Source organism: Symphalangus syndactylus, chromosome 24 (assembly GCF_028878055.3).
Source record: "Symphalangus syndactylus isolate Jambi chromosome 24, NHGRI_mSymSyn1-v2.1_pri, whole genome shotgun sequence".
Lineage (NCBI taxonomy): Eukaryota > Metazoa > Chordata > Mammalia > Primates > Hylobatidae > Symphalangus > Symphalangus syndactylus.
The window spans coordinates 9,359,719-9,373,556 of record NC_072446.2 but is presented as its reverse complement, the minus strand read 5'-3'; the positions used below and the strand labels follow the sequence as shown (position 1 = coordinate 9,373,556).

General features: G+C 58.2%; 1 protein-coding gene across 5 annotated transcripts; it reads left to right on the top strand.

Annotated features, from left to right (window-relative positions):
- Nucleotides 1-8,379: 8,379 nt before the first annotated feature.
- Nucleotides 8,380-13,629, top strand: BIRC7 (baculoviral IAP repeat containing 7). Of its 5 annotated transcripts, none has more exons than XM_063633535.1 (8): nt 8,380-8,393; nt 8,906-9,552; nt 11,008-11,107; nt 11,532-11,613; nt 11,706-11,751; nt 12,291-12,362; nt 12,488-12,740; nt 13,390-13,629. In XM_063633535.1, exons 2-7 carry the CDS (start codon nt 9,204-9,206, stop codon nt 12,733-12,735), a joined length of 897 nt encoding a protein of 298 aa, XP_063489605.1. In that variant the 5' UTR covers nt 8,380-8,393; nt 8,906-9,203; the 3' UTR covers nt 12,736-12,740; nt 13,390-13,629. The 5 variants fall into 5 exon arrangements, with proteins under 5 accessions (XP_063489605.1, XP_055121416.2, XP_063489604.1 ...); XM_055265441.2 differs by lacking the exon at nt 8,380-8,393 and adding an exon at nt 8,475-8,638 and having other exon boundaries at nt 8,780-9,552; XM_063633534.1 differs by lacking the exon at nt 8,380-8,393 and having other exon boundaries at nt 8,475-9,552.
- The last annotated feature ends 209 nt before the right edge of the window (nt 13,630-13,838 follow it).

Below are 13,838 nucleotides of genomic sequence, written 5' to 3'. Positions count from 1 at the left end.
AATACCAGTGACCATAGCCTGAGGCACAGTCTCATTATATCCTGAGCACATGTGTCCCGGTGGTTGGGTGACAGCCTGGTTTTATACCTTTTAGGGAGACATCGGCATCAATTAGTACATGTGAGGTGTGCATTGCTCAGGTTCAGGAAGGCAGACCGACTCAAAGCAGGGGGTGGGGGCTTACGGGTCCTGGGTGGGGGTTTATGGGTCCTAGGCGGGGCCTCACGTGTCCTGGGTGGGGGCTTACGGGTCCTAGGCGGGGCCTTACGTGTCCTGGGTGGGGGCTTACGGGTCCTAGGCGGGGCCTTACGGGTCCTGGGTGGGGCCTTACGGGTCCTGGGTGGGGCCTTACGGGTCCTGGGTGGGGGCTTACGGGTCCTGGGTGGGGCCTTACAGGTCCTGGGTGGATTGTGGATTCAAAGATCTTCTGATTGGCAGTTGGTTGAAAGAGTTAAGTTATTATCTAAAGACCAATAGGAAGGAACATCTGGGTTAAGACAAGGGGTTGTGGAGACTGAGGTTCTTACTACGAAGACGAAGTCTCATAGGTGTCTGTCCTTAAAGACAGTAGATGGCAAATGTTTCCTGTGTAGGCCTTTAGAAGGTGCGGGACTCTCAGGTCACCTCTTCAGGATTGGGAGGGCCTGGAAGGGGAAGGAGCTAGTTATGTTAGTAGAGATTCCTTTACAGACACAAATTTGCCCACACAAGGTGGCTTTGCAGGGTCTTTTCTTTATTTTTCTTTTCTTTTTTTTTTTTTTGAGATGGAGTTTCATTCTTGTTGCCCAGGCTGGAGTGCAATGACGTGATCTGGGCTCACTGCCACCTCTGCCTCCTGGGTTCAAGTGATTCTCCTGCCTCAGCCTCCCAAGTGGCTGGGATTACAGCCATGCACCACCACACCTGGCTAATTTTGTATCTTTAGTAAAGACAGGGTTTCTCCATGTTTGTCAGGCTGGTCTCGAACTCCCGACCTCCCGACCTCAGGTGATCTGCCTCCCTTGGCGTCCCAAAGTGCTGGGATTATACGTGTGAGCCACCGCGCCCAGCCTTGATTCTTTTTTTTTTTTTTTTTTTTTTGACGGAGTCTCACTCTGTCGCCCAGGCTGGAGTGCAATGGTGCGATCTCCGCTCACTGAAACCTCCGCCTCCCAGGTTCTAGCAATTCTCCTGCCTCAGCCTCCCGAGTAGCTGGGATTACAGGCACACGCTGCCACGCCCGGCTAAGTTTCTGTATTTTAGTAGAGACGGGGTTTCACTGTGTCGCCCAGGCTGGTCTTGAACTCCTGAGCTCAGGCCATCCGTCCGCCTCAGCCTCCCAGAGTGCTGGGATTACAGGCGTGAGCCACCACACCCAGCCGATAGGGCCTTTTCAAACTATGGCAAAGAAATGTATTTGGGGATAAAATGTTTTTCTTTCCTTGTTTGCATGTGATGTTATGCCAGAGTCAGGCTGGCATTTGGGATCTTACAGTCTGTTTAGTCAGTTTGGTTTTTTTTTTTTTTTTTTTTTTTTTTTGGAGATAGGATCTCCCTCCGTCATCCTGGCTGGGGTTCAGTGGCTCAGCTCAATGCAGCCTGGACCTTTCTGGCTCAAGCGATCCTCCTGCCTCTACCTCCTGAGTAGCTGGGACCACAGGTGCACACCACCACACCTGGCTAATTTGTTTTGTTTTGAAAGATGAGGTCTCATTATGTTCCCCAGGCTGGTCTTGAACTCCTGAACTCAGGAGATCCTCTGGCCTCAGCCTCCGAAAGTGCTGGGATAACAGGCGTGAGCCACTGCCCCTGGCCTGTTTTGTCAGGCTTAAGAGCTCGGTTTTAATGTTAATGCTGGTCAGTTGTTCCTGAACTCCAAAAGGAGGAGAGTCTCATGAGGCCTGTCTGGCCCCCACCTTCCTGTCATGGCCTGAACTTGTTTTTCAGGTTTCTTTGAGTACCACTGGCCAAGATGGGGGTCCATTCAGTCAACTGGAGGCTTGGAATTTTATTTTTGGCTCACGTATGGTGCCCTGGCGTACTCACTGCTTTAAGTCAGAGGCCACTGAAGGGCAGCAGATGCTGGAAGAGGGTCTGCTGTGATTTTCCCTTTTCCGCCTTGGGGCCAGCCCCACCACGGAGAAGCGCAGTCACCTTCCACCCCTTCCCTGAAACCTCAGAAAAGAGGGCAGCAGCAATGCAGCCTTACCTGGATGGACCCGTCCTCCAGATAATGTCTCCTCTAGAGATCGTTCAAATTCCAAAGGGAATCGCTTACAAGTTCCTGTCTCTGGAGTCCCTCTCTTCTCCCTGATGATCATTCATCCCCCATCAGAAGAACCATCCACACTCCCCGTCTCCCCTCCCTGATGAAGAAGGGCACAGGAGCACCGGCCTCCGGGCAGGTTCTCAGGCCATCGCCCTCCTGCGGCCCCACCCCACGCATGGGGAACATGTCTCCCCCCGCAGCGGCTGCCGCTGCCTCCCTGGACAGGCTTCCTGGGTCTGCATCTCCGCTCTCAGCCAACTCATTGTGCCCCTGAGCCTCAGTTTCCTCACCTCTGAAGTAAGCTCCAGGCCCATCTCAAAGGGTAACTGAGGAGATCAGTGAGGGAATGTGGGTGATGGCCTTGGCACAGGGCTTGGCACACTGTCCTGGTTGGGGACCCTCCCAGGGAATCCCAAAGCGAGCTGACATCTAGCTGTCAGAGAGGAGGCCGTTCCTTATATTGTCTTATACTTAATTTCTTGTTTGCTGAAAAAGTAGAAGTTAGAATAGGCAGAAGTAAAAAATCATAGACAACTGGGCAACACATTTCGGGCCTGGTGTTAAAATTCAACCTCTGACCTCACTGCTTGTGCTATCTATAGATTCAGACATTGTATAAAAAAGCATTATGATATCCCTGTTCCGTTCTGTTTCGTTCTGATTACTGGTGCATGCAGCCCCCAGTCATGTACCCCTTGCTTGCTCAATCGATCACGACCCCCCCTCACACAGCCCCTTTAGAGTTGTGAGCCCTTAAAAGGGACAGGAATTACTTATTCGGAGAGCTTGGTTTCTAGGACGTGAGTCTGCCGATGCTCCCAGCCAAATAAAGCTCTTCCTTCCACAATCCAGTGTCTGAGGAATTTTGTCTATGACTCTTCCTGCTACAGCTGGAGGGAAACTCTCTTCCTTCCTAGCCTCAGTTGTCTCTTTGTAACTATGATAGTTTGCTGCCGATGCACACGGCAAGTCTGTATGCTGAGATGCTGGGTTGCAGCAGAGAAGGGGTTAATCATAGGGTCACTAAAGAAGTTGCTGGGAGGGAACCTCAAATCCATCTCTCAGAGGAATCTGGGGCTGGGGTTTGTTGTTGTTGTTTGGTGTTTTTTTGGTGTTTTTTTTGTTTTGTTTTTTGAGACAGGGTCCCACTCCAGAATTCAAGGGCACAATCATAGTGAAATGGCAAAGGTTTCCTTGTCCCCTCGAAGGGCCTGCGATGGGGGACTGGCTCGCTTCTTTGATGCCCCACTGCTCAAACCCCATGGCAGCTTCTAGGGGTGAATGTTTACAGCTGAAGCCCCAGTGGGCATGTGCTACAGGGCACTATCTTAGTTTAGCTGTGCGTAGGTGGCTTGTGTTAACCAGCTCAATTAGGCCTCTGCCTTACTGCAAGGACAGAGGACTTTCAGTATCCCAGGGTTCTTGCTGTACCGGAAGAATCGGATCACACATGGGCTTGGAGAATGAGTGTAAAGTTTGATTGAGTGGAAGTAGCTCTCGGCAGATGGGGGAGCCAGAAGGGAGATGGTTTTCCCCTGGAGTCAGGCCGCTTGGCAGCCCGGGCTGTCCTCCGGCCATCCCGGCCAAGCTCTGCATCGTTCCACTAGCCGATCACCTGCCGGGTCTCAGTGTGCTCTTCTGCCGGCGTGCTCCCCCTGACGGCCTCTCGATGTCCAGCCGCTTGTGTGTTCTTCTGCCGATGGGTTCCTCTCCGTGTCCAGCGCTTGGGTGCCTGCCCGCTAGGTCTCGGGGTTTCTATAGGCACCAGATGGGGGCGTGGCAGGGCAGGGTGGTCTTGGGAAATGCAACATTTGGACATGAAGGCAGGGTGTGTCTATCCTCACCTAGGTCCGTGGGCACAGGCCTGTGCGTGGAGCTCTAGCCGGGGACCACGCCCTCCTCTAGCCAGCACTTCCCTGCCCACCACTCCTGTCAATAGTTCACTGCAGCCTTCAACTCCTGGGCTGGCATAATCCTGCCGCCTCAGCCTCCTGAGTAGCTGGGACCACAGTTGTGCGCCACCATGCCCAGCTACATTTTTTAAATTTTTCTGTGGAGATGGAGCCTCGCTATGTTGTCCAGGCTGGTCTTGAACTCCTGGGTTCAAGCAGTCCTCCTGCCTTGAGGCTGGGCTTTTCCAGAGTTTTGGAGTGGGCTAAATGTGCGGATGATTGATTAGTAGAAGGTTGCAGTGTGAAGCCACAGGATAGACTGAAGAAGCTGTTCTCACGTGGATCCCATCCCTCCGTGAGGGTCTTCAAACTGGTTGCTGGAATTTGGGGTCTGAAAAACATCTTAAGGAATCCTCAACAAAAGCCTCATGACTCTACTATCAGGGATCCCATCTGTGGGAACGCAGTGGTCATGACCGAGGGCAACGTGGTGATGTTGAGCAGCGAGAAAGCGGGCCACCGTGCAGTCTGATTAATGCTTAATTCTAATAATATTTCTGTCCAGAGCCCGACATGCAATTCTTGTCAGCCCTGTGGAGACAGTTTTGTTACAGGAAAGGGGTCCGGATCCAGGCCCCAAGAGAGGGTTCTTGGATCTCCTGCAAGAAAGAATTCAGGGCGAGTCTGTGAAGTGAAAGCAAGTTTCTTAGGAAAGTGAAGGAATCAAGCACGGCTACTCCATAGTCAGAGCAGCCCTGAGGGCTGCTGGTTGCCCACTTTTTTGGTTATATCTTGATGATATGCTAAACAAGGGGTGGATTATTCATGCCTCCCCCTTTTAAGACCATCTAGGGTAACTTCCTGACGTCGCTATGGCATTTGTAAACTGTCCTGGCGCTGGTGGAGAGTGTAGCAGTGAGAATGTCCAGAGGTCACTCTCGTGACCATCTTGGTTTTGGTGGGTTTTTGTCGGCGTCTTTACTGCAACCTGTTTTATCAGCAAGGTCTTTATGACCTGTATTTTGTGCCGACCTCGTATCTCATCCCGCGACTTAAAATGCCTTCACCGTCTGGGAATGCAGCCCAGTAGGTCTCAGCCTCATTTTACCCAGCTCCTGTTCAACATGGAGTCACTCTGGTTCACATGCCTCTGACAGTTTCACCTTCTGGTCAGAGCATTGGGACCTCCACAGGCTCTGACTCAGCCCTCTAATCCCAGGCTAATCCCATCCCTATCTAAAAATCCCACTACCTTCCTTCTGAGAAAGTTGAGAGTCTTGTTTATACTAAAGTGTTAATGACTCACAAAGCATTCCCAGAGGAAAAGTTAACAGGAAGCGACTCTGAGGCTCTGGCAGTGAAAGGTCAGGCATCAGCCCTGCGGGGGGATGTTTGTTTCTCTGGAGGCCCCTCCTGAGACCCCCATCTCTGCACAGGAATAGGAACCCTGTGCCCAGCGGGTCCACCTGTCTGCCCACGTGGCCCCAACCCCAGGCTTCGTGGAATAGAGCAGGGCTCATTCGTGTGGCACCCACACGCAGCTTCAGGGCGTGGACTTTCCCGGATAGCTGAGTGGCTTCGGGGGAGGTGGGAGCTGTTGGTGGAGAATGCCGAGCCCAGCCCTGACTATGGTCCTCTTTTCCTGCCTTAGTAGGCTGGTCCCCATCACCGTGGGGGGCCTCAATTTGGGGTTATTCTCCTCCAACTCCTGCTGGTTCTGAATCTTGGAGGGAGACCAGCATCTCCCTTAGCTGCAAATCCCGGTTGCTGTGGGGTCTTGGGGCTTCTGGGAGTCCCTGCTGGGCCCAGCGCTTCCTTTCTCACTGACCTGGAGGCCTCTCCCCACGGCTCCTCATCTGACATCTTCTCACCTGGGAGACTTAATTGTAAAGACTCACAGGGACCCAGGGGGCATCACGGGGGGCCCTCCTAGGTACTGACAGATGTTTATTCATTTTGAAAAATGGGCAAATAGCAAACAAAGATGTGTAGGGTATGTTCGGAAGAAAACAGCAAAATAGTAACAGCAGTGCTTACCGCTCAGTGGGGAGAAGGCATATGAGTTTTCCCAGCTTTTATTTGGAAATCACTGTAGATGCAGAATTGCAAAGAAGCCTAGAGGTGTCCATGCACCCTGCCCCACCCCACGGTGTCATCCTGCAAAGCTGCAGGGCAACTGCCAAATCTAGACACACATGCCCCGGTGCCCACAGGGATGGCTCAGACAGCGAACTTCGCTTTCTTTATACTCCCAGTATTCCCAACACTTCTGGAATAGGCACATGATCGTTATTTTTAGCTCCTTATTTCTTTTTATTTAATTAAATAAGCAACATATGGATAGTCCTTGTTTTGAGAATTTTGGGCCGGCCACGCACGGCAAAGCGGCTGAGCACCCCTCGGTGGCTCCCTGCACAGTTATGCACTGGGATGGCACTGGGATGCGTGCGGAGAAACACCTGCTGGGTTTGGAGGTGCACAGGACCTCGGGGGCGATCCCACCGGAGGAGTGGGGCTCGGCTTATGGCCCAGCTACCCCCAACTTCCCAGTGGGCCCCAGGGCCTTTCCTTCCACTTCCAGGAGTGACACCAACCTTGTCTCCTCTCCCAGCCCCAAGCAGTGGGAAGAGAGGGTCCCATAACAGGCCATGGCAGTGGCCTCTGCTGCCTGCCCACCTCAGAGGGTCCCTAGCTTGAGAGTTCAGAGCAAACCTGGGTGCTGCATGTGTCCCTCCCCTGGAAGGAGCAGGCTGGAGACAGTAGCCCCTCGTCCCACCTCCCTGGTTCACTGCGGGCGGACTGGGAACCAGGCAGCAAATCCACCCAGCTTGAAGCCCACATCCTCCTGAAAGGGCCCCAGGCCCACACCCACGGTTTTGCTGAAGTGACCAAAGGTAACCGCTGTGCTGAGGGGACTAAAGTGACCAAAGGTAACCGCTGTGCTGAGGGAGTGCTGGAGGACAGAGCGGGGGGGAAGGCGTGGTGGGCGCTGGAGGACAGAGGTGGGGGAAGGCGAGGTGGGCGCTGGAGGACAGAGCGGGGGGAAGGCGAGGTGGGCGCTGGAGGACAGAGCGGGGGAAGGCGAGGTGGGCGCTGGAGGACAGAGGTGGGGGAAGGCGAGGTGGGCTCTGGAGGACAGAGGCGGGGGAAGGCGAGGTGGGCTCTGGAGGACAGAGGCGGGTGAAGGCGAGGTGGGAGCTGGAGGACAGAGAGTGGGGAAGGCACGGTGGACGCTGGAGGACAGAGAGGGGGCGAAGGCGTGGTACCCTGAGATCATCCCAGAAAACACGTTGGGAAGTTCTACCTTGTGTCTAGCCTACCTCCTTTCCTGGCCCCCAGGCCCTTTCCCGACAGCCCTCCCCTCCTATGCCCCTGAGCTTCCTGCTGCCTCTCCCTCTGTCCCCTGCAGCCCTGGCTTCTGGGCTGTATCCTCAGCAGGGCCTGCAGACACCCCAGAGGCCTTAAGAGCCTGGGAGGGGTTTCCAGCCACACCCTTCACTTTGATTTCTGCAGGAAACCAGGTGGCTGTGGGCCTTGGATAGGAAAGGGTTGGAGGTCTCTCTGGGGCCCAGCAACACTGGCCTGAGTATGACCAGAACAGTCACCAGAGGCCTCCTGGCAGGGCAGGTGCCGCCCCAGCCCCAGCACCTGCCGTGAGTAGGAGGAGGGGGGCAGGTGTGAAAGGTGGGCAGCAGCTGGGTCTATGCGGCTCAGCAGTGGGAAGTGAGCAGACCAGGCTTCCAGGCGAGCTCAGGGATGGTTTTCACTGCAGCTAACCCTCTCCTGCCCGCCTGCGCTCCCTGTGGCAACCAGCTGCTCCTCAGTGTGCAACTCCTCTTTATTCTTCCAAACTCTGTGAGCCTGCACGCTCCCATCCATCCAGGACGGAACAGCCGGGGAGAGTGGCTGAAGGATGACAGGGGGCTTTTAGGGTCAGCTGGGTGGATGAGCTGGGTCTGCTGGGGTTGAGGGCTGAGTCGGGGGTTGGGGGGTGTCGAAGTCTGGGCCCCATCCAGCTGTCCTGTTTGTCCCGCCCAGGTGTCCCTGGGGTTCCTGTTCTGCCCCCGGCTTCTCTGGGGTTAAGTCCTCCTCCCTGTTCCCTCACTGTGGGGTTTGGCAGCATGGCACAGTGTGGAGCTTGGACCAGCAGTCACGGTCACAGCAGACCTCAGGAACTCCGATTCCAGCGCCAGCACTGAGTACTCCTCTTTTGGGGACATCAGAGCCTCTCCCTTGGCTACCTGGGGAGGCTGGTATGGAGGGAGCTGGAGGGAGATAGGGGGAAGTGAGGGGAGGTGGGGGAAGGAGGGAAAGAGGGGGAGGGGGATGGGAAGGAGGAAGGGGAAGAAGGCAGAGGGGGAAGGCGGGGAGGGGGAGGGGGAGGTGAGGGCAGCTCAGGCCCTTCTTCCTGCTCTGATCTTCCTGGCCTGAGGAAAAGAGCTGCTCCCAGACCTGCGGAGGCCCCCTGAGGCAGAGGGATGCTTCAGAGAACAGCCGGGTGACCTGCCTCCCTGCCTCCCTGCTCTGCATGACGCAGCACTAGGCCCCTGTGAGGCCAGTCACCCCTGCAAGGTGGGGGGTCACGGCCCTGGGGCAGGCACAGCCCATATGTCCTTACTTGAGCCTTCTCTGCTTCCAGAGGCTGCCCTGGGCGCCTGACCCCAGAGCCATCATCTCCAGCTCCCCAGCCCGTCCCCCACAGCCCTGGGGCAGGCACCAGCCTGGGGAGGGGTCTCCATGCTCAGTTCCTTCCTGTCTTGTTCAGAGAGACATGGCCTGACCACTTGCGGTCAGCGGGATCCGCAACCCTGCCAGGGGCCCCATGACACGCCCCCGCTGCACAGAGCATGTGACCCCAGAGGCCACCCTGGCCACTTCCAGAAAGCTGTGGGCCCTGGGATACTCCCCTCCCGGGGTGTCTGGTGGCAGGCCTGTGCCTATCCCTGCTGTCCCCGGGGTGGACCCGGGAGTCAGGAGCTCCAGAACGGCCAGCTGGGCATATTCTGAGATTGGCCATCAGCCCCATTTCGGCTGCAAAACTGGTCAGATCTGGTGTTCCCTCCATGGGGCCTAAAGACAGAGCCAAGTGCCTGCACCGTGGACCACAGCTGAGCCACTGGGCAGCCGGTGATGGCCCCACACAGCAGCACTGTGGACCCCGCTCTCTGGGCAGCCCTGTCCTAGACCTGGACACCTGCAGAGCCTGGGACTGCGTGGATGGGCAGATCCTGGGCCAGCTGCGGCCCCTGGCAGAGGAGGAAGAGGAGGAGGGCGCCGGGGCCACCTTGTCCAGGGGGCCTGCCTTCCCCAGCATGGGCTCTGAGGAGTTGCGTCTGGCCTCTTTCTATGACTGGCCGCTGACCGCTGAGGTGCCACCCGAGCTGTTGGCTGCTGCTGGCTTCTTCCACACAGGTCAGTCCCGGGTGGAGGGACCTTCCTGCCGTGGGCCTGGGCACGATTCTGGACCCTTCCAGCCCAGGGCTCTGCCTCCTCCGTAGCATCCATCCCCCAACAGGAAGGGCCTGGCCTGATGACGGAGCAGTGGTCCTGCAAGCCCCTTCAGTGCCCGTGAGCTCGTGCCTGACACCCTCCACCGGAGTCTCTGCTGGCTGAGTGTTTCAGACTGTGGGACGTGAGGAGGGGCTGCCTCTGGCCACGGTCTGGGGGTCTCAGCTGTGGAGGCCGCCAGCTTGGTGCACAAGTACCCTTTTGTGATAGAAGTGGGTGGGGCTGACATTGCCTGGGGCCCTCACCTTCCTTGCTGCTGTTCTGCACAGGGAGAGGAGATGTTTAAAGAACAGGATCAGGGTGACCAAGGCAGGCAGTGGTCAGCCAGAAGGTCCTGGACGCTCAGGCTGTGGGGAATTTCTCCAGGCCCCAACCTGCAGCTACTGTCTGGTCTTCCCCAACTGAATCAAGTCCCCGTAGTACCTATCCTACTCTTGGCCTGGGCCTGCTCCTCAGCCCTACAGCTGCGGACCATGTGGTCAGACCTGAGTTCAGGTCCCAGCTCTGCCACTTCCTGGCTGAAGGACAAGGCAGCAGGGCCCACCGAGGGCTTTACAAATACTGGCACAGCCATGGTCATCATCAGCAGTGGGCTATGGGGGGCACCATCCTGGTAAGGCTGGACCAACTTAAGACAGCTGGTGGGGGGACAGTGGCTGGGACAGTCAGGAGCCATGGTGTGAAGGGGCAGGCCCAGCTCACCCACCTCCCTGGAGGTCCAAGGCTCAGCAGGCAAAGGCCGGGCAAGAGGCATGGCAGGTACAGAGCCGGGGTCTTTGGGGCTGGTAGAGGTCCAGTGCCCGATGCAGCCCAAACCTGTGATGTCAGTGGTAGGTGACGTATCGCATGGATGCCGATGAGGGGATGGGGCCTCCAGGAGGTAGAGAGATGAGGGGTCCCCCACCCCCAAAGGGAGGTGTGAGTTCCTAAAACCAAGCCTGGCCCCAGACTGGCCTTCTAGGGCAGCCTCCCTTCTTCCTCTCACTGGGAATCCATCTTGGGGAAGCAGAGACCTGGGGAGGGGCCCTTCTGGCTCCTGAAGCCCTAGGGCTATAGATGTGCCAGGCCCTGGGGGGCCCCCACTGCTCCCTCTGTGAACAATGCAAATGCCAGCTCAGTCCTTTCCTGAACATTCTCGCCCATCCTGGCCGGCACCCCAGTCACCCTTGTCCCATTTTCACCTTTGATGCTAATGAGGTGCAAGTGACATCCCCCACCAAGCCCCCTGCTCACCCCCTCCTCCTTCTTGCCACCTGGGAGCTCCCCTCCAGCTGAAGCTCTCATAGCCTTGGAAGGACACACCGGGGGCCCGAGAACTGGATGGGGCCTGGCTGAAGCCAGCATCTCTCCGCACCCCAGGCCAGCAGGACAAGGTGAGGTGCTTCTTCTGCTGCGGGGGCCTGCAGAGCTGGAAGCGCGGGGACGACCCCTGGACGGAGCATGCCAAGTGGTTCCCCAGGTACTGGCCGCCCCCACAGGGCCCCGGGTCTGATCACGGGTTGGGGGTGGGCCCCAAACGGCTCTGTCGACCCAACACCAGGCCTGCTTTGCCTCCCTGGCCCCACAGGGCACTAGGGAGGCTTTTCTGTGGATGATGCTTCTGGCCGGCAGGTACCCACTTTTCCTGTGAGGGCCCCTTTTAGGAAGGGCTGCTGGGGGCAGAAATGCCTCTCACATGGGACTACCCTGAAGCCCCATGGAGGCGTCTCCAAAGCAGCCCTCCTCGCCCAGGCCCACGGGCACTGCAGCCCTCCTCGCCCAGGCCCACGGGCACTGCAGGGCAGCGGGAGGAGGGGGCCCAAAGCTGACCCCTGGGGATCCAAGGGCTTGAAGCAGACAGTGGGGGCCCTGAACCCCAACCTACATCTGTGGGGCATCTGCAGCTGTCAGTTCCTGCTCCGGTCAAAAGGAAGAGACTTTGTCCACAGTGTGCAGGAGACTTACTCGCAGCTGCTGGGCTCCTGGGTAAGCGCCACCTCTCCTCGGGACTCCGGGCGGCAGTGGGGTCCTGCCCCTCCTATTTCCCCAAGGCACCAATGGTCTCTGGCTCCTTCCAGGACCCGTGGGAAGAACCGGAAGACGCAGCCCCTGTGGCCCCCTCTGGTGAGAACTGACACCACCCCTGCTGACTCCTTGTGCACCTGCAACCTGTGCTTGGCCAAGGCCACTGGGTGTCCCCACCCTCCGGGACAGCAGGGAGAGTGACGGGCACGTGACTGGATGTGAGGCTGCTGCCAGGGTTGGCTTCAGGGAGCTGTGCCATGTGAGGGTGGGGGCAGGGCGGCAGGGGCCTCCCCCAGTGCTAGGCCCCATTCTGCTTCTCTCCCAGCTTACCCCTTGGGCACAGCCCATCGCCCCTCGCCATACCACCCCCAACAGTGCCCAGCACTGCAGCTACTGCCAGATGGGCTGGATGTGCAGAGGGCCTTGGACAAGGGACAGGCTCTCTGGTGGCCCCTCCAGGAAGCCTCTGGATCCTGTTATGCTGTGGGAGGGATGGGAAGAAGTGTCGGGAGCGGGGGTACTCCGCAGCCCCTCCACTCCCGGCCAGAACTGGACCCCACAGGCTGCGGACCTGTATCTGGGCTGGCCCGGCTTTCTCCTTGGGAGTTAGGCCTCAAGTCTATCCTAACTGTCCACAGTCCCTGCCTCTGGGGACCCTGAGCTGCCCACGCCCAGAAGAGAGGTCCAGTCTGAAAGCGCCCAGGAGCCAGGTGCAGGCCCGGGACCCCCTGGGGTGGGGGCTGGGGCAGGGGAGAGCTAGGTGACCCTGACCTTCCATGGCCCATAGAGGGTGGGGGCCAGGGCGTGGGGACATTTCGCAGGCCTGTCCTCCTAGGAGGAGTTAGTCCATCCCAGGCCCAGAGGGTGTGCTGGGTTCTTGAGCCCCCAGGAGCCAAGGATGTGGAGGAGCAGCTGCGGCGGCTGCAGGAGGAGAGGACGTGCAAGGTGTGCCTGGACCGCGCCGTGTCCATCGTCTTTGTGCCGTGCGGCCACCTGGTCTGTGCTGAGTGTGCCCCCAGCCTGCAGCTGTGCCCCATCTGCAGAGCCCCTGTCCGGAGCCGCGTGCGCACCTTCCTGTCCTAGGCCAGGTGAGTGCCCCAGCACCACACGCAAACAGCCCTCCTGCGGAGGTGGCCCTGAGCCGGCCGTGCCTGGCCCTCCTGAACCCATGCAGGCCCTTCCCGGGTGGCAGCATCAGCCTGTCTTTACCCCGCCCCCAGGTCCCACTGATAGCGCCCATCAATCTTACTACCTCCCTTGACGCTTAGGTTGGGGCCTGGTCCTTCTCAGCACCGTGCCCTGGCGGCCACCACAGCTCTGCCTGCCTGCGTTAACTAACGCCTGCTGGCTCCTCTCGGCCTTGATTTTCCTCAGTGGTCAAGGAAAGCCGGCTTTGGAGGCGTTTGGGGAAACAGGGTGGGCCGGGTTGGGCTTACACAAGCGAGACACCGGCCTGGCCTCTACCCAGGGCCAAGGCATGGTGGGAACACCTGCATGGGAAGGGCGTGTGTGAACCTGTTCTTAGAGAAGTGGGTGGGATGCCCCATGCTGGCCGAGGGACAGGTGCTGTGACCACCTCAGGGCTCCCCAGGGCCTCTGTAGTTACCCCCAGGATGTGTCTGAAGATCTTCTGGCGGGGGACAAAGTGGTCGGGCAGGGAACTCTGGGATCTGAGGCCCCTGGCTAGGTGGGCCCCGTCGGTTGCCGTTGAATCACCCACCCCTCCTCTCCCTCTAGGTGCCATGGCCGGCCAGGTGGGCTGCGGAGTGGGCTCCCTGCCCCTCTCTGCCTGTTCTGGACTGTGTTCTGGGCCTGCTGAGGATGGCAGAGCTGGTGTCCATCCAGCACCGACCAGCCCTGATTCCCCAACCACCGCCCAGGGTGGAGAAGGAAGCCCCTGCTTGGCGTGGGGGATGGCTTTACTGTACCTGTTTGGATGCTTCTGAATAGAAATAAAGTGGGTTTTCCCTGGATGTACCCAGCAGCCTGTTCCAGACCATGAGCTGCCTCCCCACCCACCCAACCCGACACAGGTCACCACCTCTCCAGGCCAGCAGGGCAGCACCTGCCCAGGTGCAGCTGGCTCCAGGCTGCTCCCCAAACTTCCCCCACTCCCGCGGACTCCCCCTTCCGGGCCCCTTGCCTCCCCCTCGCGCTTATCCTCCAGTATTTTAAGGACTGTAGGA

Coding starts and splice junctions, on each gene's coding strand:
- BIRC7 (XM_063633535.1), top strand. CDS start 9,204: ATGGGGCCTAAAGACAGAGCCAAGTGCCTGCACCGTGGACCACAGCTG. Junction 11,614..11,705: donor CGCAGCTGCTGGGCTCCTGG/GTAAGCGCCACC, acceptor GGCTCCTTCCAG/GACCCGTGGGAAGAACCGGA. Junction 12,363..12,487: donor TGAAAGCGCCCAGGAGCCAG/GTGCAGGCCCGG, acceptor CTGTCCTCCTAG/GAGGAGTTAGTCCATCCCAG.